Source organism: Paramisgurnus dabryanus, chromosome 14 (genome assembly GCF_030506205.2).
Source record: "Paramisgurnus dabryanus chromosome 14, PD_genome_1.1, whole genome shotgun sequence".
Classification (NCBI taxonomy): domain Eukaryota; kingdom Metazoa; phylum Chordata; class Actinopteri; order Cypriniformes; family Cobitidae; genus Paramisgurnus; species Paramisgurnus dabryanus.
In genome coordinates, this window is record NC_133350.1 from 30,737,324 (window position 1) to 30,760,566 (window position 23,243).

Genomic DNA, 23,243 nt, shown 5'->3' on the forward strand with positions numbered 1-23,243 from the left:
ATAGTTCTTCATTACAGCGTTCTGCAGAGGAAACACACATTTATAAATACAGGAACACAATTATAAATTTGCATATAATGCAAAAACCTTTATGGAAAATCCTGTCATCATTTACTCACCTTCATGTCACTGTAAACCTGTATGAGTTTCTTTATTCTGTTGAATACAAAAGAAGATATTTTAATAAATGATGGTAAGCACAAAGCTACCGGTACCCATTAACTTCAATAGTATTTGATTTTCATACAATGGACATCAATGGATGCCTTCAAACTCATAATTTATCAAAATGTCTTCTTTTGTGTTCAGCTGAACAAAGTCATTTATACAGGTTTAAAACAAAATGAGGGGGAGAAAATTATGAACTATTTCTTTTATGGTCTTAAAAAAAAGAAAAGCAGTAAAACAGGTCAATTCAACAAGATGACCTGCAGAGGGCGTGCTTTATCTATTCTGATACTGAACTGTCTTTGCAAACATAACTGCATCTTTACATATACCAGAACTGCCACAGACAAAGGAAACATTCGCTTTCTTACTAGACAACACTGTTCTGTACTTTATGTTCTTCCACAACCTCCAAACATTGCAAATCAAAAGAACTTATGATTACATCAACAAATGCATAACAGTGATGGAAAACTGAGCCAGCACATCATTGGCTATATTTACATGCACAAAATTTCGTCAATCTGAATAAATTAAATCCGATTGCAAGTTACGACAGCACATGTACCCTAAGCATTGCAATCTGATTTAAAATGTTTGTTTACATTTACATTCTATATAATCCAAACCAAAGATCTGGGTAAGTGCCAGTAAGGGTTGCCAGATTTGTGTATTAAAACCAGTCCAAGGGATATTCAAAACTAGCACGAAAGCATCCTAAAGACTATTCACAGCCCAAATACAAATAACTAATCAACGTAATTCCTTTCATCTTTAACTTGCAGAAAATCTAATTGAAAAGTTTATTTTTTGAATTCAGCCCTAATCTGAACTCCTTCAAAAAGCAGGAGGACTTTGCTTTCTCTCTGCATAAATGTAGGGGAGAACAGGGCACAAACTAACACAGGGTTAATTGTAACATGGCTACATATTTCTACAGGGCCGAGCAATCAGTGCTTTTGGTCTTTTTCCTCTTACTGTCAGAAGATCTCCTGTGACTCTGTGAAAAATGTGTTTTGTTTTGTTTTGTTTACACTGCAAAAAAATGACTCTCTTACTTAATATTTCGTTTTGTTTTCAGTACAAATATACAAAAATTCTTAAATCAAGTTGTATTTTCTTGATGAGCAAAAAAAAGTAGTTAGGAAAATATCAAATATAAGTGAATATGTGCTTAAAACAAACAAATAAAATCTGCCAATGAGGTAAGAAATTTTTCTTGCATTTAGTGTTTAAGAAAAAGGTAAACTTATTTCAAGATTTTTTTTTGTTATCCCATTGGCAGATTATTTTGCTTGTTTTAAGCACAAATTCACTTAAATTTGATATTTCTGTCTAAAAACTAGACTTATTTGCTTAGGTTATTTTGCCCATCAAGCAAATACATCTTGATTTAAGAATTTTTAGTTATTTGTACTGAAAACGACAAAAATACTAAGTAAGAACGTCATTTTTTGCAGTGTGAAATATTGACCAACGAGTGTTATAAAGGCATGGAAGTATACTTCTTCAGTTTTTCTAAAACATAACATTTTAAAACATGTCAGCAAGTCTTAGTAACTGATAGCTTAGATTGAAAACATTTTTACACAGCAGGGTTAGTAACAGTAACACAGTGTTACAATTTATTTTTTGACAGATAGAGCCAAAGCCAATAAGCGTTACTTTGTGCCCCGCTCTCCGCTACAAAGTCAAAGTTGAATTGGAGAAAGTTGTTCTTAAAGGAACAATGTGTAGTTTTTTAAAGTATTTTATTAGTCGAATGTATCAATCAATGTCCTTATTCATAAATATGTCCTCATTGGTGTCAAATTACCTCCGCCGATGATCTGCGGAACAATGAGGCAAGATATTGGTCGTTTCTCAATCGGAAGACAGTAGCCTCCGGAAGGCGCATTTACAAGCTGCATGTGTCATCAAGACTGTCTTAATTCATAACATTAACAATTATAAAGTTGACTACTATTCTTTGTTAATCATACATTGTTGTAATATGCTTATGACTTACAAATGTCTGAAAATAATAAACCAGGCTTGATGACATGCAGTCTGCATATGCGACCTCCGGAGGGTGCAGCCATCAGATTAAGAAACGGCTGTTCTCTCTTGGTCACTCAAAGTTGCGAATAAGTATCAATCTGCGCTACCAGTACACCATCAGAATGCGTTTTCAGTGCGCCTGGAAACATTATAACCCCAAAAAGGTTTCTCACTTGTTGTTTCATTAGTGGAAGTGCTACAATAAACACGCAGATATGCGCCGATCCCCTGGGTGCTCCGGGGCTCGGCTCAAGCAGCCACCGATAAGGCCAAGCACATACGCACAGTTGCTTCACGTCGCGTCTAAAACCACCCGGAAAACGTGACCGCGCCGCTTTCCTCCTCTTCAAAGCGCATGGGCACTTCAGAGCGTCTTTCGTTGTAAGTAAGCTAAGCATTGCGTGATGCTGTGACGAGCATCCACCGGAATTTGGCGCCTATGAACACGCATGTTTGCTAAAAACTGTATATCTGATCCTCGTTTACATTTTTATATTTCAAAATATATGTATGCATTATGTATAAGACCTATATGCATCAATGTGCACGTGCACATAGGCGCGAAAGCACTGTTCGTTTGAATGCAAAATACAATTTCACCCCTAGATTGGGGAAAATCCTACTTATTGTCCCTTTTAGAAGTTTTCAGGTATATGCAAAGAAAACACTTTACGAGGGGCACAACGTTTGCTTTATTTAGCCTAATGTACAGCACGTGACCCCATTATCTCTATTATGCGTGTTGCCTTTGCATGTTTCTGTGACAAGAATCACGTGATACGTAAATAAGAGGTAAATATAAAATGAACACAAGGTATTTTGCAGCTAATTGAGAAAACACTTCATAAGTTTGACAGACCTGGCTCAGAGCTGCTGCTGGGACAGGGCTCTACAGGAGAACACAATTTGATTTCTTTTTCGCTTTCTTCTTTTCCACTGGTGTTTTCCTGTTAATCTGTCTAACCAAGTCATAGAAGATCTGTAAAACACAGAAGAGAAAAGTGAATTATCCGAACACATGACGACTAGGGAATAACTGTCAAGATGCACTTACGTCAAGGACATTGATCTTTGATTTAGCTGAGGATTCTAAAAAGGCACAGTTGCTCCACTGTCTGGCCAAATTCTGACCTTGTTCCTTTCCCACCACCCTCTCATCCTCCAGATCACATTTATTACCCACTAGAATCATCGGCACCTAAAAGGAAAAAGAGTTACACAGATTTATCAAGTCAATCAATGAAAATTATAGGACAGTGTTATGAAACATAGTGTTATTGTAAAATGCCAGTTTGAATCAAATTGCAATAACATTATAACACTAGTTTGCTTATTATCTGTGATTTTTCTCTTGACATACCACATGTGTGCATTTTAGTTTATGATAACATCATAAGGAGCTGTGGTCAGTGATATACAATGGGTTTTACACTTTATTCATACACATTCATGACTTCAATTCATAGGCATGCAAATGTATCAGACTGTAAACGCAAGCTTGTCGCTGCGTTTCAAAGTTTAAGTTTGATGAACTCTGATCTGCATCTGCAAATTTGGCGTGGGGCCAAACAGATGATTGGTGCGTCAAAGAAAGACCTTCTCAGGTGGAATTAACAGCAACGCTCAATCTTAATTTGTACAATAATAATAAAAGCAACCGTAGCAGTGCAAGCACAACCCTAAAAAATATGTTACACTTTAGTATGTGATGATATATCCTGTGGCTGCACAAATGCGCAAAGGTTAGGACATGTTCAGATGGTCACTGGGGTCCCTCAGGGATCAGTGCTTGGTCTACTCATTTTCTCTACCTACACAACCGCCTTAGGACCTATCATACATGCACATGGCTTCTCATACCACGCCTATGCTGATGACACCCAGACCTTCTCATTTTACCCAGATGATCCCACCGTAGCAGCACGTATTACAGCCTGCTTAGAAGACATCTCGGCTTGGATGAAAAAAAGCCACATTCAGTTGAAACTAGCTAAGACGGAGCTGCTTGTATTTCCAACACAACCCACACTACAGCATGACCTATACATTCAACTCGACAACACAACCATTTTCTCCAAATCTGCCAGAAACCTTGGTGTAGTCTTTAATGACAAGCTGTCCTTCACTTACAACATTGCAAAGGCAGTGCGATCATGCAGATTTGCTTTATACAATATCAGGAAGATGCAGCCATACCTTACGGAGGATGTTGCACAACTTCTGATCCAGGCCCTGGTAATCTCTAGGCGTGTGTCAGGTATAAGGGGTTGTGCACACCAAAGCTTGTAAACACAGCCAGCTTTCTTCAGCTGAGTGCTTTGGTTGCTGTGATACTTCTGCTTTGTTTATCAGTCGTTGTATGATGCCCCGGTTGGTTGTTTGTGATATCTGTCCCTTTGGTGTGCACACCCCATAAGTCACTACTGCTAACTTACAGAACTTTTTTTTAACACCTTCAGACATTCCTACACCCCATCCAGAACCTTACGTTCAAAAAATGAGCAGTGCCTTTTGTTACCCTCACAAATGTGCATAACATTGCGTTTCCGCTCATTGCCTCCCTATGACAAATCGCTTTATTGTTTCCGAATCTTTTCAAGTCGATTTGGATAAAAGCATCTGCTAGATGCCTAAATGTAAATGTTCTAGCTTCTGTTTCAAATAAGATTGCTCCACGCATAAAGGACACTAAGAACATCTCATTAGGATTAAGTGCACAAAAAGCAACAACCTTGAAATACAGTTACTTTTACAGACTTATCGTTCAGGGAACCCACTAACTAGTTGATTTTAAAATATGTACATTTGCACATCCCAACAGGTTTTTCTTCTGTAGCTTAAAAGTAGAGCACACAGAGGTCCTCTCTCACTGAACCACTTCACTAGCACCAGGAGCCTACCATGTTTGGACTGGCCACATGGAAAATGTTTCAAATCTAAACAAACTAGAAGAGTTAGGGGTGGGGGCAGGTATTTTAGTAAAGGCCTCTATAGAGGGGTAAAAACCAGGAATGTCCCGAGTCAACTGAAATCGAACAGTAACAAAACAGATCAGAGCCAAGGATACAGAACCAAATGGAGAACGACAGTCTGGAGAAACAACAAACCAACCAACATCCAGAATTAATGATGATGACTGTTATTCCCAACATCAGACAGCCAATGAGGTTTGTTCAAAATGAGTGGAAAACGAGAAATCGCTCATACTTTCCCAATGAGAGCAGCTGGCATAAGATCAACTTAAACTATGAACGTGACCGCAATACACGTCTCATCCGTCAATGGATTTAAACCTTCGGCTTATCGACTGGTCCAGCGAGCTGGGAGAAGAGAGACTGACAGAGGAAGGCCAATCAAAACAAATTCCAGAGTGGTTAACTTCCCAAGGCTAAAGTCTCGTGGGCATGCACTTCACACTACGCTCCAACACACGCACAGGGCTCTCTCCACGTATATGTCCAAAAAAGGATATCCCATAACTGACACACAGCAGAGGCGAGGCAAGACAGATGGACTTGGGCTGAGGGTGAACGGCTGCAGGGTGTAGACCCATGACATGACATGTTTTATCAACGTGTGACATTTGCTATGGTTTAGGGCTGGGCTATGAATTTTCATGATATTTTCATGCTGATTTTAACAGCCCGTCCAGCCCTAACTCTTGTAACCCAGGATAAAGGGAGCAAAACTGAACAAGAAAACAAAAACAATAATTCAAGTACACTGAAATACAAATCAGCCATTTGGCAAAGGAAGTACACACAGGGAGTAAACACTTATATTTTCTAATGTTATTGACAGAGAGATAATGGCACTTTAAACCCTGCGTATGCAACAACCAGGTGCATTTAGATTGTGATGAAAGACATATAATGGCTTCAGTAAGGCAGTGATTTGTTGAACTAAGCCGGTTAAGTGCATCCATATATCAATGTCCATTCAAAGGGCTCTCTCCCAAACTTACGTCCTCCGTGTCCTTTACTCGTAAGATCTGCTCCCGTAAGTCCTGCAGGTCGTTGAATGTAGATTGTGCTGTGATGGAGTACACGAGAGCGAAGCCCTGACCGTTCTTCATGTATAGATCCCTCATGGCTGTGAACTGCTCCTAAAGGGAAGCAAACACAACAAAGAGGCTTTAATTTGATGGTTAAAGCAATACTACAGGCAATACATTACAGCAATGAGAAGACTGAGGGGTGTTGTCTGAAATATTCCACCTCAAAATAAAATGTTCCCATCAGCAAAACATAAGTTTTGAGTCATATGAAAGTCATAAGCACTACTCATGCCGTTTTGTCTGTCTTTTTCCTTCTCTAGTTTTACTGAACTGCTAAAACATTATACCCCATTCTAAGAACTAAAAACTTGGTGGCCTAAACCCATTTGTCAAATCATTCACTCATTCAGCAAAATCTTAAACAAGTTTAGGTAGTTAGACACTTTGTAAAACACATGCACTTCTTTGGCAAAACTCTTAACACAGGCGGCAACTACAGCACTCTTATCATTGAGTAAACACAACAACTAAAAAATTTTCACAGTTTACTAATGATGTGTTTACCAATTGTACACAATATTAAACAGCTCAGAGTGTACGGGTGGTACATGTGTGTCATACAAGCGTGCCGCACAAGCCCTGAAAAGTGAAGCCAAAACGTCTCGATCGCCCCCCAGTGACTGGTCCCAGTATAGGTCATAAACCCCGCCTCCCCATGTTATTCAATGGGACTTGGGACCAACTAAAAAAATTAATTACACTTCAATTATCTTTTTTCCGAAGCTGGTTTCTGTCATTTACTGTAGTTTTTATCACGCTGATGTAAATTCAAATGTTTGTTTTTAAAATAGGTTTGTGTTTAGTTAGTTATTTAATGATATAAAAACGGTGGTGTCACGTCATGATTGACAGCTGTTATATCGTGTGATATGCGCATTCTACGAGAGCGAGGGCGGGGTTTTGACTTCGCGGCTTCCCTTCCTGCTCACTAGTGCGCATGACTGGTCCCGAAATCGCTAGTGCGCAGACTCAAGACCCAAGATGTCAGCGCCATATCGGGACACCTGCAGCTTCACTTTTCACCAATGGAAGAGAGTGAACAGGCGTCGTCCATCTTTTTTTACAGTCTATGGTGTCATATGTTTATACTAACAATGAATGGACACAATCTAAAAGGCAGAGGAGGAAGAAGTGGTGGATGAGGATGAAATTATTTTAGAAGGGTTTCTACAGACTGGGTCACAAGGAGAACAAACTAGCCTAATGTGCCACCTATAGATCGGGAGGGTAAAGTGCACTTTTTATAAATTATAAATACACAGGAAGTGTGTTTTACCCTCCCGCTCTATAGGTGGCACTGTGAGAGAGGCTCTGCATTAAATGTGCAATGTGTAACTTTTTGAAGGATCTCTTGACAGAAAGCCAATATAATGTACATAACTATATTATCAGGGGTGTATAAAGACCTTACATAATGAAGGGTAGCCTATTGTTTTTATCACATAAGAAAGAGCCTTTTTTATCTCCATACACCGCGGGTCATCTTACATGGAACAATATTTAATAGAGGCTCCTTAAGCAGAAGTAACAGCCTCTATATGCTTCCTATAGCCTGCAATGAGTTTCTATATTTTGGATGAATGTATTTTAGACCATTCCTCCTTACAAAACATCTCCAGTTCATTTAGGTTTGATGGTTGTCAAGCATGGATTGCTTGCTTCAAATCAGCCCCCAGATGTTCAATATTCAGGTCTGGGGACTGGAATGGCCATTCCAGAACATTTTAGAATGTACTTGTTCTTTAGCATTAATGCCCGAGTAGATTTTGAGCTGTTTTGGGTTGTTGTCTTGTTGAAATGTCCAGCCATGGCGTAATTTCAACTTTGTGACTGATTTCTCAACATTATTTGTTGAGAAGAGTGGAATTCATGCGACCCTCAACTATAACCAGATTTCCAGTACCGGCACTGGCCACACAGCCCCACAGCATGATGAAACCTCCACAAAATTTCACTGTGGGCAGCAAGTGTTTTTCTTGGAACGCTATGTTATTTTGCGGCCATGCATAACGCCCCTTGTCATGACCAAATAACTCAATCTTTGTTTCATCAGTCCACAGCACCTTATTCCAAAATTCCATTTGTACACCTCAAGCGACTCTGTTTGTGGCGTGTGTGGAGAAAAGGCTTTTTCGTATCAAAGTGCAAAGTGCGCTTAATTGTTGAATGATGCACAGTGACACCACCTGCAGCAAGTTGATGTTGCAGGTCTTTGGAGGTGGTCTGTAGGCTGTTTTTGAATGTTCTCACCATCCTTCGCCTTTTACTCCCCATTATTTTACATGACCTGGTCTTAACAAGAACTGTGCCTGTGGTCTTCCATTTCCTCACTACGGTCCTCACAGTAGACACTGACAGTTTATATCTCTGCCATTAGGGATGTCCCGATCCGATCACGTGATCGGAAATCGGCCCCGATCACGTGGTTTCAGACTCGATCGGAATCGGACGTTACCTCCCGATCAGGACTCGGATACATATGCAGGGTTTAAAATCCATTAAGTTCTCGCTCTGCTCCCTCCGCGCCACGCCAGTGTACGCGCTGCGCTGGTGCGTGTGAACTGAAGAGAATAGGCTTGTTTGACTTCATCCGGCTGCCGGTTCTTGTGGTGCTGCATGACGTCAAAGTTCCGCGAGAACGATTTAAAAGCAAACTCCTCCGTATGATTTCGCGGATCACTCTCGCGGTAGTTTGACGTCACCCGGCTGTCGATTTTTGCGGCGCCGCATGAAGTCGAACAAGCCTATTGACGTGCTTTCATTCATAGGCTTCACACTCGTGCGTGCAAGGAACCCACGACAAAACCGCGTTTTTACCGCTCATTTAAACGACGCGTTGATCGTTATTGTCAACATGTGCTCAGACGCAGTTCCGCGTCTCACTCAGAACCGCAAGAACGCGCATTCGCGCAGGATCATTTGACATTACTGTAGAGATGAGAGAGAGAGAGAAAGAGAGGTAAGAATGGTGCCCATGTCGAAAAAACTTAATATAAGTCTAGAAACAAAGTATTAAAGTATGTATAGCCATGTCACTCATCTCATTACAAAATGTTAACTAGATAACTGGATACAACTGATTGTATAGTTAAATAAAATAATGTATTTTGATTATACAAATGAATCACGACCTAACTATAGGTATTTTATAACTAACTGCTGACCAGCTTAGGGAATCTCTATGGCTAATTTATAAGATATATTGCTGAATCAGTATGTTGTTTTTCTTGTTAATTGAGTCTTTTTGGGTAGCCTATCTTATGCATAGAATGAGTCAAGGAGGTTAAGTCTTATAACTTCATTCAAAGTTTGATCAATTGTGCATAATGACATGTGCACCAAATGCATATAGGGTGTCAGACTCATAGATTTGCATAATTTAAAGTTCAGGTTTTAAAGTTTGGGTCAACATGTGGCACAGCTTTAAAACTGAAACTTATAAAATCCTATCAGAGATACAAAATGTCATTGAAACACACCCAGTGGCTTTGCTTTCATCAGGATTAAACATGTTACCCCTCGAACCCTCCCTCCCAACAGAGCCTCCCCACAAAACAAACCCCAATTTAACCCCTGAACATATATAGTATATATTCATTTTTTTTTAACACATCTGTAGTTATGCGCTGGCACAGAGTTAGACTCATGACATAAGGAACATCCTGGACTGGTTCTGTTTTTTCGCTCTTCTTTATTCTTTTTTTTTTATGTATTATAAAAGTATCGGATCGGGACTCGGTATCGGCAGATACTCAAAATCAAATGACTCGGACTCAGACTCGAGGGCAAAAAAACCTGATCGGGACATCCCTATCTGCCATATCTTTTTGTAGCCTTCCCCTGCATGATGTTGAACAATCTTTGTTTTCAGGTCATTTGAGAGTTGTTTTGAGGCCTCCATGTTGCCACTCTTCAGAGGAGAGTCCAACAACTTGCAATTGGCCACCTTAAATGCCTTTTCTCATGATTGGATGCACCGGTCTATGAAGTTCAAGGCTAAATGAGCTCACCAAACCAACTGTGTGTTCTAATTAATCAGTGCTAAGTATTTACAGGTATTTGAATCAACAAAATGACAAGGGTGCCCAAATTTATGCATCGGTCTAATTTTGTTTTGATGCATACTGCATATCTGCCAATCCAATAAACCTCATTTCACTACTGAAAAATTACTCTTTCAGTTATTTGAGGCACCTTTAATTGCAGAAATAACAATAAACCTCTTTCCCGAACAGAAGTTTGTTAGTTGAACATAAAATGTGGCTCATCCAAAGGGGTTGCCTAAACGTATATCTTGATCAAACTATAAAGTTGATGTTCCTTTTGGACATTATAATTAACATTACACTTCTGCTGTTGCTTCTAGTCCAAGTCAAATAGTTTCAATATGGGTTTGGGAAAATGTGACTCTTCCATGACCTCAACTCTAAACTCAGAACACAAACAAAAGAAGGGTGTGAATTCTTTATTTGTCCTCTAATCTAGCTGCGGTATGCTGCCAGCTGTTGTTGGCTAAGCTCATAGAGACAAAGAGGTGTGGAAACAACAGGGAGGCCGACAGCACTTACTGTTCCCGCTGTGTCCAGTATCTCGAGCATGCATTGCTGGCCGTCCACTTCCACTTGCTGCATGGGAAGAAGTAGAGGAAATTTCAAGACACAAACATCATGGTGTCAATGACAGAAGCCACTAAGAAGACAACAGCTACCTTTCTGTAGGAGTCTTCTATTGTGGGGTCATATTTCTCAACAAATATTCCCTGGACGAACTGGACCGTCTACAAGAAACACAGATAGAGTTTAGCTTTTGTGCCTGAAATTCCGACTTGTGAAAATGTGAAGAGGCCTTTACAGCTACAAAACAGCCAGACACATTGAATCGGAGAAAACCAAAGTAATTTGGGATGTAGTCATCAATACCAATCTTTCCTGAGGATCACATCATTGCGCTGGAATCTACTTGTTGTGAGGAGGAAGAGATGTACTCACCAGGGCTGATTTGCCCACACCACCTGAGCCGAGCACCACAAGCTTGTATTCACGCATGGCCGGGCCTCTTCACCAGACTCCTCAACACTCTGAAACAAGATAAAGAAGAGAGCATGAGTGTGTTATTGCATTCAGATACATGCCGGTTTGTGCGTGCGGTAGGGAGCGTCCTGGATCAGAGCCCAGGGGTGGGGGAAATCACGAGCATGACCTCTTAAACACAAAGCAGCTGTGGGTTCTGGAAGGAAGTGTATGGTGTGGAGCCAGAACTGAGGCCTGCTGAGCCTCTAGGCCTATATGGGTTTAACCCATATCAAAAGGCCTGCACTGATCTGGATACAGCATGAGGCGAAAACTACATTTCTGACATAAACCAAAAACTGTTACATAGGAGTTAATGTTGGGCGATATGCCCCATTGTGAGATCGTCCTAAAAAAGGGGGCTTATTTACACTTAAGCCCTTTTCACACAGACATTCCGGAAAATACACGGGAACGGCATCCTGGATTTTTCCGGAATCCTTAGATTTTTTGTTCATTCACACTGCCATAATTACCCAGCATCTGATGGTCCCGGAAAGACATGTGACCTGTTGAAAGTCCCGCCCTCTCTTCTACACAGCGTCTGAAGTTTGCAAATGATTTAATATTTCTCTCTCCAGAAACCACTCGCGTGCATTTTTGTTTATGATAAGGCTATAAAGGAGCGCGTGAACGCACAGTTCTATGCTGGTGAATGATCTCAGCTTCAGAATGGATATTTGACGAGCTCCCTGATTTCTGCTTTAATACAGTTTTCAGACATTTCTCATCGTGATTGTTTATATGCATTTAAAACCCGCATTTTGAGGAGCTGAACGATACATCTTGTTGGGATGACGAGCGGTTATTTTCGTTTATTATAGCTCAAATGAGCACGTGACGCGATATTCTTTTATGCTGCTGAACGATCTCCGTTTCAACGCAGTAAGTTACGAGCTAACTTACCTGATATCTGCTTCAGTCCAGTTTGCTGACATTTCTCGTCGTGAATGTTGTAAATCCCTCATTTTAAAGAGTTGAACAAGCAGACCTACTGAACCATAATAATAAGCCTTTAAAATATAAATTAAGTGCTCAGGTGGCTGACAATTTAAATAATTTATAAATGCAAAGCATTACAATGTATAACTTACACCCTATTCACACGGGATTAGTATTACCTGGTTACCTATAATCATTTGTTATAATTAGGGATGGGCATGATTAATCGACGATCGATAATTGATCGTTAAGAATTTAGTCGATGACGTTAATTTGTTTGTTGATTAATCGAATACTTTTTTATCTAATGCAGGTTGCGTTGCCTAGCGTAGCATGTGTCTTGAAGCAGTTAAATGAATTTCACTGTATGGCAGAAATTCAACATTTTACCACCAGGGTGCAATATTTGACACCGTACTCCGTTATCTGTGACCTTCCGTTTTGATTTCAAAAAAATAATCATGAAGAGGTCATGATTTTTTGGAACAAATGAAGTCTCTGTTTAAGAATGCGGCTCGCAGCTGCAGGTTCCGCTGCTTTAGAGCACCGCATATTCAAGCGCATATATCTTCCGTTTGTCTAACTAAATGTAGTTTAACTGTTTGCCACAAGTTGATCTTGTAATAAAGGTCTAATGGAGGAAAACGCGCTGTATTTTTGTATTCAACATTTTTGAATTATAAAAGTTAAATAATTATTTTTTATGATAAAAATATTAATGATTAATCGATAGTCGATCGTTAATTCTCCCGACGATCGACTAAAAAAATGTAATCGAATGCCCATCCCTAGTTATAATTGCAGAGGTTGTCTGTGATCTTAATCCCATGCAAATCCCTTTTACTTGCGCACTTTGGCTCTCTCTTGGGCACACACTTGGTCTATCTTGCTGCATTCGCTTCACTTTTGTAAACATCTGTGACTCATATGATATAACAATAATGCAAGAGTACTGCTCCATATGCTTTCAAATCATCCTTGCGGTTCATTAATGGAACACTGAGCAGTCAATGTGGAGTGGCCTTAAGTGGAACACATCTGATATTGTCATATCTTTTTAAAGGAGATTACGATAAAAAAAAAAAAATTACACATTGCCCAGCCCTATTGCATCACACTATCAGTTAAACTACAAGAACTCTGAACAGTTTGCAGAGTTAATAGTTAACCACCACTGGCTTTCAGAGCAAACAATCCAGAGTTGCGCTATGAACAGCTTTAATTCCGAAAGCAGCCTGTGTGTTCAGCGAAAACCAGTTCTCCTTCACTTACTCCAGCTGTCCTTGGCACTTAACACTTTTAGGCTGTTCTTCACAAACAACAAACCAACTCTTTTCCAACTGTTGCTGTTGTTGCGTTGAATGAATAATACACGTTGGATAATCCTTTCAGTCTGAAAAGCTGTAACATGGCAACCAATCTGCTGACTTTCACATATTAAACATGTGCAGAGCCTCATTCAGGTCTTCTGACATTACATCTCCCAGATCTGTATAATAGCCAGACTGCATGCAACCAAGGGATCTCATCCAGTGCTGTTTAGAGAGGTTCGTAGGTGTTATTGTTTAAATGCTTCACTCTGCATGCCGACCAATCCTGGAAAACCAGAATCAGAGCAGAGAAATTTCTTCCATTAATGGTAAGGGCAGCAAGAAAAGACGATGGGATGCCAAGCTGAGGCCACAGAGAGGAATAATGACCCGAGGTAATGTAGGACTGCAACTTAGATGTGATTATGAGTATTTCAGCAGCAAATGACTTCCAGCCTATGATGCTTGGGGAAAAAACAATTAGAAAATGCAAACACATGGAGAAATACAGTGTATGACCGCACCTTTTGGCTCACACGAAACAGCTGCAACTTCAAATAATCAATTCAAATAAGGGTTGGAAACAAGCAAATTTCCGCATGTAGTCATCAACACAAACTCTCGTTTTTCTAGGACATTCACCCACAAAGAACACAAAACACGTCTATCTTTCTCTTTCAAGCATGACCTCATTACTTATTTCATTCCAAGGACTTGTCTTTCCATGTAAGGATGGAGAGGAGAGGCTGTTTCTTGACACAGCAGGAGCGCAGCCGAAACTTCCCCAAACTACTTTTAAAGGCAGACTGAATGATCTGGAGAACAAAATCATTGCTCTGATTAAAGTCTATTGAATTTGTAAGCTAATCATTTGGCTATGACTGCATGTGAGTGCAAAGGTCCCAAGAGAAGCTAAAGTCAATGGAGGGTGGGTGTGCTGGACTAGTCCTGCAACACTCTGGCCAGCTCAAATATTGGACAGAAAGATGGTTTGTTTAACCTCCATCTTAAACTTGACTTCTTGCATTTAACTAAGTCAAATGAAAGTAAGGGAAATTGATTTTATATTGCAACAAATACAATCTCTAAATGTTAACCTAGGAAAAGCTCTGGGCTGACTTCATATTCATATCAATTATGGGTAAAACACATTAGACGTTGTACGACAATTAAGTCAGATTCTCAAATTTGATTGACTAAACGTAGCATTGATAAATAGTTCCTTAATTGAGTTTATGTTTTAATTTAATGATTTTATATTTGGACTGGTTGATGTTATTGGCAAAAGCCAATCTGTTTACGAAAACATTGTGAACTGAGCAAATACAGTATAAAATAGGTGTTTATGTTATTTATTCAGTTTTAAATATGTGCACTCCCAGAGTCACTTTGGGTATATAAGCATCTGCCAAAGATTTTAAGTGAAAATATATGAACATCTACCATTGAAATACCCATATTATTTCAACCACTAACATACCCTTGAATTATCTTGAATTATAAGGAATAAACCTATTGGAACAGATCCCTGTCAACACATGGTCATTCTGTAAAGTTTGGATGAAATCAAGTTTGGTTTGGCTTCAACAATATTTTCATGTTAATTCATAGGGTAAAAATAATTTTTGCTTGAACAAAATAATTTTTTCACAGCCACATGATCCCTCAGGCACTTTGGCCATGCTGTCGCATGTCAACAAAAAACAAAGATGGCATCATTAGCTGCTGCTGATTGAAAGGCACACCAAAAAGTGGGTTTCTATTAGGGTTGGGCGATATAGCCAAAAAATAATCTTGGTTATGGGCAAAATCATATTTTTTCATTGTCACTATTATTTTAAACAATTACTCAGTAACTTTGAAAACATGCATTTATTTAACCTGTTTATTCAAGCTCCACTGTGTAGGATCTACTCCCATCTAGCGGTGAAAGTCTATATGACAAGCAACTGAATATTACTTTCTAGCCCCCCCCCATTCGGAACGCGTTTTAACTCGTACGGTGGCCCGGCCGTGTCATGCCAAGGTTAACATGGCTTCCAGTAGCTACAAAGCAAAAGCAATGAGAAAAAAATGAACAATTTGCAATGTCCTTTGCCTGTGATCCATCAAAGCACACAGATTTATGTTTAACATGAAAAAAGTCTGATTGTCATGATATGTCCGCTTAAAATCACATACAAAAAACAACCATGACGGGTTTAAATGGACGCGAACTAATATTATGTCAAAGTACAATGCTTATGTTTTAAGTAAACGTTACATGTCCGTGTATATGTAAGAGCTTTCTCTCATATTGGTGAAAAAAGATCGCGCAACTTTCACACGCTTGTAAAATAAAACGAAAGACGCGCAGATCAGACGCTTTTATCAGAGTATTATGTCAGACATTATGTCAGAGTACAATGCTTATGTTTTAAGTAAACGTTACATATCCGTGTATATGTAAGAGCTTTCTCTCATATTGGTGAAAAAAGATCGCGCAACTTTCACACGCTTGTAAAATGAAACGAAAGACGCGCAGATCAGACGCTTTTATCAGAGCATTATGTCAGACATTATGTCAGAGTACAATGCTTATGTTTTAAGTAAACGTTACATGTCCGTGTATATGTAAGAGCTTTCTCTCATATTGGTGAAAAAAGATCGCGCAACTTTCACACGCTTGTAAAATGAAACGAAAGACGCGCAGATCAGACGCTTTTATCAATGAAAAGCTAAAAATAGGGCTGTCACCATGCGTTTGTGCTAGAGGTCAGAAAAGATGAAAAACATTTATCTCAGTACCTCAGATTACATAAATGGGCGGAGAGACACACATTAAACCACATGCGTGTTTACACTAAGTGTTATGCATAATCATGCTAAAGTTAGCCAAGGAACTATAAAACTTCAAGTTTACAACATGGACTGTATAGATGTAAACGAATATGCTGAATTACCTGTGGAGAAGATATAAAGTGCAACTTCAGTGTCCCTTGAGCCCCATCTTGGAAAACTAACTCCAATAGTGACTTTGGTCTTGATGTTTTTCCTGTCACGTTGTCGTTTAAAATCCCCGTTTCCCTTCCTTGGCGATTTGTTTTAATGTCCTCGAGAATATGTCTTCAACAGGCTTTCAAATCAAAGCATTAGATCGCAGGTTCATGACGGTGTGCGGCTGTTGTAAAATCCGAAGGATTCAGCTACGCAGGTCACAGGCTGGATACGTCATCAAGCCTGGTTTATTTAAATCAACTGAGCATTACATTCGCAAGTCATAAGCATATTACATCAATTTACAATTAACTAAGAATAATTGTCAGCTTTATAATTGTTAATATTCTGAAATAAGACTGTCTTGATGACGTATACCGCCTACACATGCAACCTCCGGAGGCTTTAGCTATCAGCCAGCTGTGAGTGTAGAGTGAAAGCGCGAAAGGCGGAGCTTGAATTTCAGGAATGTCCCTCGTCGGCGAATGTATTTCAAAGATGGAGGCACAACATGGATTCAGCCAGAGAGAGCTTCGACGGTATGCATTTTAAATAGCAGATTCTACACTTACGAGAATACTTTGATTAGTGGGGTGGAAGTAATTACACATGAATGAGCACATACTTTTGAAAGAAAACATGGGTTTTTGTTAAGAATTAACTCAATAAAGTACACAGTAGAGCTTTAAGTAAGTGTTGGAATAGGCCAAATGTGTCAAAGCAGTGGTGCCTTCAAAGTAGGGCATGGGCTGGTATGAGATTTTGGCGGTATGATAACCTTAAGCAAAAATAACACCGCTCATACCTTGAAAATGGTATCACAGAAAATTTTAGTGGTTTTAAAACCTTGACTCTTTAAAACCTTGGTTTACCTTAAAACTGGTAATCGGCCCATGCCTACTTCGAAGTGCCATACAAACCCATCGTCCCAGCAGCACGCAATTTATATTTTAATCGCCCAATAATTGTTTGACCTTTATCATCTTGTTTTTGTAATTGCATGATTCAAAAATTGAAATTCAAAAATGATTAATTGCACAGCCCTATATCACAGCGTCTGTTGGAGTCTGTTGGGTCAGTATGAAACAACTGTTGGCAGTTGTTGGATCAAAATAAAAGAGACTTGTTGAGAATGTTGGGGTTGGATGGAGTTGGACCAGTGTGAACTGGCCTAAATACTTCATAAGTACAGAGGGCAAGAGATGAGGGCAAGAGACAAGCATTGTTCCAGCAAACTGCTACTCAGCAATAATTTGTGTTTGTTTACAGATTTAATATTCCGATTTGTCCTGTGTTATTTCAAAGAATATTACAGCGGCAAATGGATGAAGAATAAATGCCTCATTTGCATAGAAAAGCAGGCCTGCAGTCAGTAGAGACCTGTAGTCTGGGGCCACAAGTGTGAGTATAAACAAGGCCTTATAGACGTGATTACTCAAAGTAAAAAATAAATGCCATGTCCGTTTGGGGAGATGTGCTGCGGAGACAGACCCAAGTATAAACAAGCCTTTCACTGTCTGGTTTGCCGCACTCGGAAGGCTGGTCTACAACATGTAATCTCAAGCATTACTTGCATTGTTATTTTTTTATCACCCAGCCCTTAGTTTAACTAGGCTGGGTACCGAACGTCGATACTTTTATGGTATCGAATGAAAAACTTCAGTACTTTGAGTATCGAAAAATGATTTATCTTTCGATGCCAAATTTAGATTCCAAAAGCGGCTGTGTCTGTGAGCCTGTACTTGCATGTAAGGACCTAAAGCGCCAGCGATTGGCTGTCCACCACCACGTGACGGGGAGGATTTATAAAAATACTCACAGTCCACCTCGCAGTCACCCAACACAAGTGTAGAAAGGCTTTGTGACAGTCTTACCAATAGAGTTAGCGCAAGCATGGCCGTGTTGTCTCCGTGAAAGGCACGACACGTCAACCAAAACGGCGCTTCTCCTAGTGACGAGGGGTTTCAATTTAAAGCACGTGCACAGCCTGTGTCTCTGCCTGATTTACTCGCGCCTGGTTCCGCATGGCAAGGCTCTGCGCTCGCGTCTCCCACAACAGTCTCGACAAGGTGTTTAAACTAGACCCACGTGCGCAGCTTGTGTCTCTCAATGCTTATGAAATACTTGCGCCTGTCTCTCCACATCGCAAAGCCTTCATGCCCCCGTCTCGCAAAATGGATGATGCGTTTAAACCTATTTTTTACAGTCTATGGTTTAAACTTGACGCACACGCGCAGCCCAAAGCCTGGCTCGTTATTTAAAACAAACTAAAATTCAATTTAACTGGTCTGCTAATTTCACTTGAATTAAATGCCATTTTCTACTCATTTTAAAAATCCCAAATGTATTTAATATTTTGATAATTATGAAGTTGAGTATTGTTTACAAAAAACAAACATGCATACAAATCTTCCCAGTAAAACTCAGTCAACCATTTAAATATTTTAACTTTTTGTCAAAGTTGCAGCTATAATGAACCCACAAATACTGTTAGTCCAAGCTAAATACCATTTTACATTTAATAAAATAAAGCAGTGTTTATTATATTCTTAATTTCTTTATTTTGGTTTCATTATTTTCATAAAAAAAACTGATAAGTGTGTCTGCTGGCGCACCCCTTTCCAAAAAGCACAACCAGTTTTATTAATGTTACCCTGAGTGAGAAGTGTTACCAGAATTTGTTTTAATTAAGGTGAAAAATAAAAGTTGTGTGTTTAATGTATTTTTGTTAATGTTTCAATGGATTTTAAAACATGGTATCGAAAAAAGTATCGTTAGGAACCGGGATCGAAACAGAGGTATCGAAATTGGCACCGGATCGAAAGATTTTAAACAATACCCAGCCCTAAGTTTAACGCACATTAAAGAGGACATATCATGATAATCTGACTTTTTCCATGTTTAAATGCTATAATTGGGTCCCCAGTGCTTCTATCAACCTAGAAAAAGAAAAACCCAGTAACTTAGTTTTGGTAAACCATTCTCTGCAAGCATGTGAAAAAACAGGTCATTGAAATTTGTCTCCTCTTGTGATGTCAGAAGATGATCTTATTATAATAATACCGCCCCTTAATCTTTGCAATCCAAACTTTTCAGCAACATATGAATTTTGATGTATAAATGTAAAGTAAAAACAGAATGGCAATGCTTTAATATTATGATTTTCTATTAGTGATGCACCGATGTATCGGCCGCCGATATTTATCGGCCGATTTTTGATGAATTTGAAACCATCGGCATATCGGCAATGCCACGAGAGAGGCCGATACCGATTGTTTGTTTATTAATTAACTGGATAAAGAAATCCATTATATTTAAAAAAATTTGTTAATGTTGTTAATAAAATAAATGCTGAAAAGCAAAAACCACCTTTGAGGGTTGTCATACTGTCTTATTATATTGGTTTTAGCTTAATTTGTGCCTCTCTTATTATGTTGGTCAGTTGAATGTTAATTAGATCCAATCCATGTTCAGTAAAAATAATTTGATGCAGAAATAAACTAGCTAATAGACCAACTGTATAGTATTGTATACAAGTGTTTAATATCGGTATCGGCATCGGTATCTGCCAGAAGTTGTCTGTTTAAATCGGTATCGGCCCAAAAAAATCCTATCGGTGCATCCCTATTTTATATTGATATTTAAATTCATGAATAAAAAAAATAGCGTGTTGTTTAATTAGCATGTTTTTGTTATGATACCGAAACTGGTACTGAGAACCATGAATTTTTACTCATATTGGTACCGACTACTGAAATTTTGGTAAAGTGACAACACTGCTACTGGGGGTGGGACGGTTCTCTGGAAAAGTCCAACCATTCAGTTCACCCTCCCTCGGGTCGGTACGTATATAATGCATGGTTCATTAACTCATTTATAATAAATGTTTTATAATGAAAGCTGAAGCTCCGCTAAGCCCTGCATGACTGTAAATACAGAGCGCCCGCTCACGTTCATCACAGCTACAGTAGAGTAGAGCAGAGCTGTTTAAAAACATTGCCTATGGATGAGAGAACCTACTCAGGTGAAAATCGCTTCAGTGAGATTAATTATAGTAATGCGCAGCATTTATTGACAGTAATGGTAACGGCTAGGGATGTTAACAATTAATAGTCGATAAGAATTAAATCGATAAAACTTAACAATTGTCGAAAAAGCAAGCATGTGTGTGCGGCGCCTGCGCAAAGCTGATCCACAGCTGGTGAAAAAATTAAACAAGCATGAAGAAGTTAAACTAGCCATGATCACAACGATGCTCGATGCCAAACACACTCCTAGGCTTTTTAACGTCATTCGAGACGAGGCTGGCTGCCAACGCAATGAAATGACATCCGCAGTGGATCTGAGAGGGTCCGATGCCGTAAATGCAAACAAGGATACTGAAAGCAAAGACCCTCTTTTGTTACTAAACAAAAATACGTATGTCGCTAAACAAAAGAATGGTCTGTTAATTTGGCTGTAGCACTTTTTCTAAACATTGTTAGTACTGAACCATACCCAAAACTGTGACCATAAAACCGTGATACAAACCGATGAGAAATGTAAGCTGTCCCACCCCTAACTACTACTGATAACGAGTGATTTATGGTCCCAAGGAGGACCTATGCCGTAGGCTGTGCATAACCTGACGCACACCTCTCCAAAAATGTAACAATGCGCCCATAATAAACGGAGCGCAAGCTCTGTGATTGGTCCGCTAGTAACCATCAAGTCAGTAGGGGTGTATAGGGCTGTGACGGTTAGGATTTTTTTCTCACCGCGGTGAAGCATCAAAAAATCACGCACAACAGTAACCCCCCAAAGCTCAAACGCCCTCCGATCCCCCCCGCAAAGCATTGGGAAACAGTATTCTTATTTATTATTAAAACAACAAATTATATTAGCGATAACAAGATGAAATAATATGTGTTTCCATATGTGTGTGTGTGTGTGTGTGTGTGTTTTGAATGTAATTGGAATTATAGATTTTTTTTGTCATCGTTTATAACCCATTTTGTACAATACATTTTTATAGAATAGCAACCTGAAACAAAATAGAAATAACATGCCGAGCTTAACATTGTTTAACATCGTTTCTTGTAAGCAAAACCTTGATTCCAATTTCTTTAGACATTTTTAGAGTGTTTTTTTGGGTAACACTCCGTGCATATAACGCACTCCTCCAAACACAACTGGTTGAACGTTAAATAATTTATTGCACAATAAAATGGGTTACAAACAATAACAAAAACTGTTCCATAATTCATATTAAACTCAAAAGATATTGAAAATAAATACTATTTCACGTTACTATAGTTAATATGTTTAATTAGAATTTTTCAAAGCAGAAAAGAAACGAAATAGCCTATTGCATCATCCCGTAAATAACTGCGCAAAACTTATGGATACTCCAGTCAATGCTTTAAATTTCTGCTGTCCATTTACAAATTTAAGAAGATAATAAGACTTTTTTGATCCTGAGCTGGAAAAATTAGTTTACAGCATTAGCGAGTCACGCTGTCAGTAAGCGCTCACATGCCTGACTGCTGTCACTCCGGTACTTCGCTCCTCTCACAGAAGTCTTGGAGATTCCAACTGTTGCTGCTGGGCTGAAGTTTTATGCTTTACTAAGGTATGTGTGGTGCTCCCAAGTCCGACAAACGCCACATGATAGTTAATCATCACAAGATGTGAATTTAGATAGTGGCATTTCCTCGCTACTAGGGCTGTCACTTTTTATTCGATATTCGAATATGCATTCGAACATGACGTGAAATACCCGTATTCGAACTTTAAATAAACCATCCGGTTTTTAAAATGACATGTTTAGCGCATTTTTCACAGCAACACCTCGTAATGGGAAGGAGGCTGAGAGTGAGACCGACGACTGCAACTGTGCGCAAGAGAGGGAATCAAATTGGACCGAAATGAACCTAATGTGCATGTCAAGATAGAATGATAGTTTGTATATAAAGTGACATATTGTTTATAGTGTTAAATATTATAGCAGAATAAAAAGCCTGTGTTAATACGTTCGCATTATGAAATTAGCATGTATGAAGATAAGCTGTCATTTTTACAACGGAATGTAAACTTTATATTAAACAACACGGATTTGTCTTGTAAACGGATTTTAAATGATGATGTGCTGACTGTCGCGCGTCACATAGACGACAGAGTCAAGTGAGAGCTGCTTTACTCAGCGGTAAGTTTAATTTCATCTCAAGTAGGGTTTGTGTGCTCTCTATCATTAAGAACGGGCAAGCAAACAGCACGCGCAGGGTTAATGTACTTGTCAATGACGGCTCACAAACCCGCGGGATAGGCTATGTATGTGTTCTTGTTGTCAATGAGATTTCTTCTCACAAAAACGCTCAAGCGCGGGATATGTGTGCTTGTCAATGACGGGCATTAAATCCGCGGAATTCCGCTGAGTTTTCTGCTGAAATCTGCGGGCGCGAATTCCGTTTGGGGCTTGGCTGTATGCCTTACTCATGCTGCTGTTTAAGTTGTCACGCTATAGTTTGTAACTGTTCTGAATCGTTTATATATATATATATATATATATATATATATATATAAGTTTGTTATTCATAAGTTGATAACCTGCTGTTTCAAACATAAAGGAAAAAAGTAATCCAGACAGCCCTGTTTATGACTGTCGCTGTTAATAATTTTGTGATTGAATCTCCATTACGGTTT

The 23,243-nt window shown here is 39.2% G+C and overlaps 1 protein-coding gene across 2 annotated transcripts in view; it reads right to left on the reverse strand.

Moving 5' to 3' along the window:
* Window positions 1–3,067: 3,067 nt before the first annotated feature.
* rap1ab (RAP1A, member of RAS oncogene family b) overlaps window positions 3,068–23,243 on the reverse strand; it is a 29,454-nt gene continuing 9,278 nt past the window's right edge. Inside the window, exons 2-7 of one of the 2 annotated variants that reach the window (XM_065241991.2) lie at window positions 11,254–11,342; window positions 10,974–11,042; window positions 10,834–10,890; window positions 6,173–6,313; window positions 3,263–3,406; window positions 3,068–3,187 (exon numbers count right to left, since the gene is read on the reverse strand). In XM_065241991.2, coding sequence (XP_065098063.1) covers window positions 3,098–3,187; window positions 3,263–3,406; window positions 6,173–6,313; window positions 10,834–10,890; window positions 10,974–11,042; window positions 11,254–11,310 — 558 coding nt within the window. In that variant the 5' untranslated portion in view covers window positions 11,311–11,342 and the 3' untranslated portion in view covers window positions 3,068–3,097. The remainder of the gene's footprint in view (window positions 3,188–3,262; window positions 3,407–6,172; window positions 6,314–10,833; window positions 10,891–10,973; window positions 11,043–11,253; window positions 11,343–23,243) is intronic. The other variant, XM_065241995.2, reaches the window with a different exon arrangement.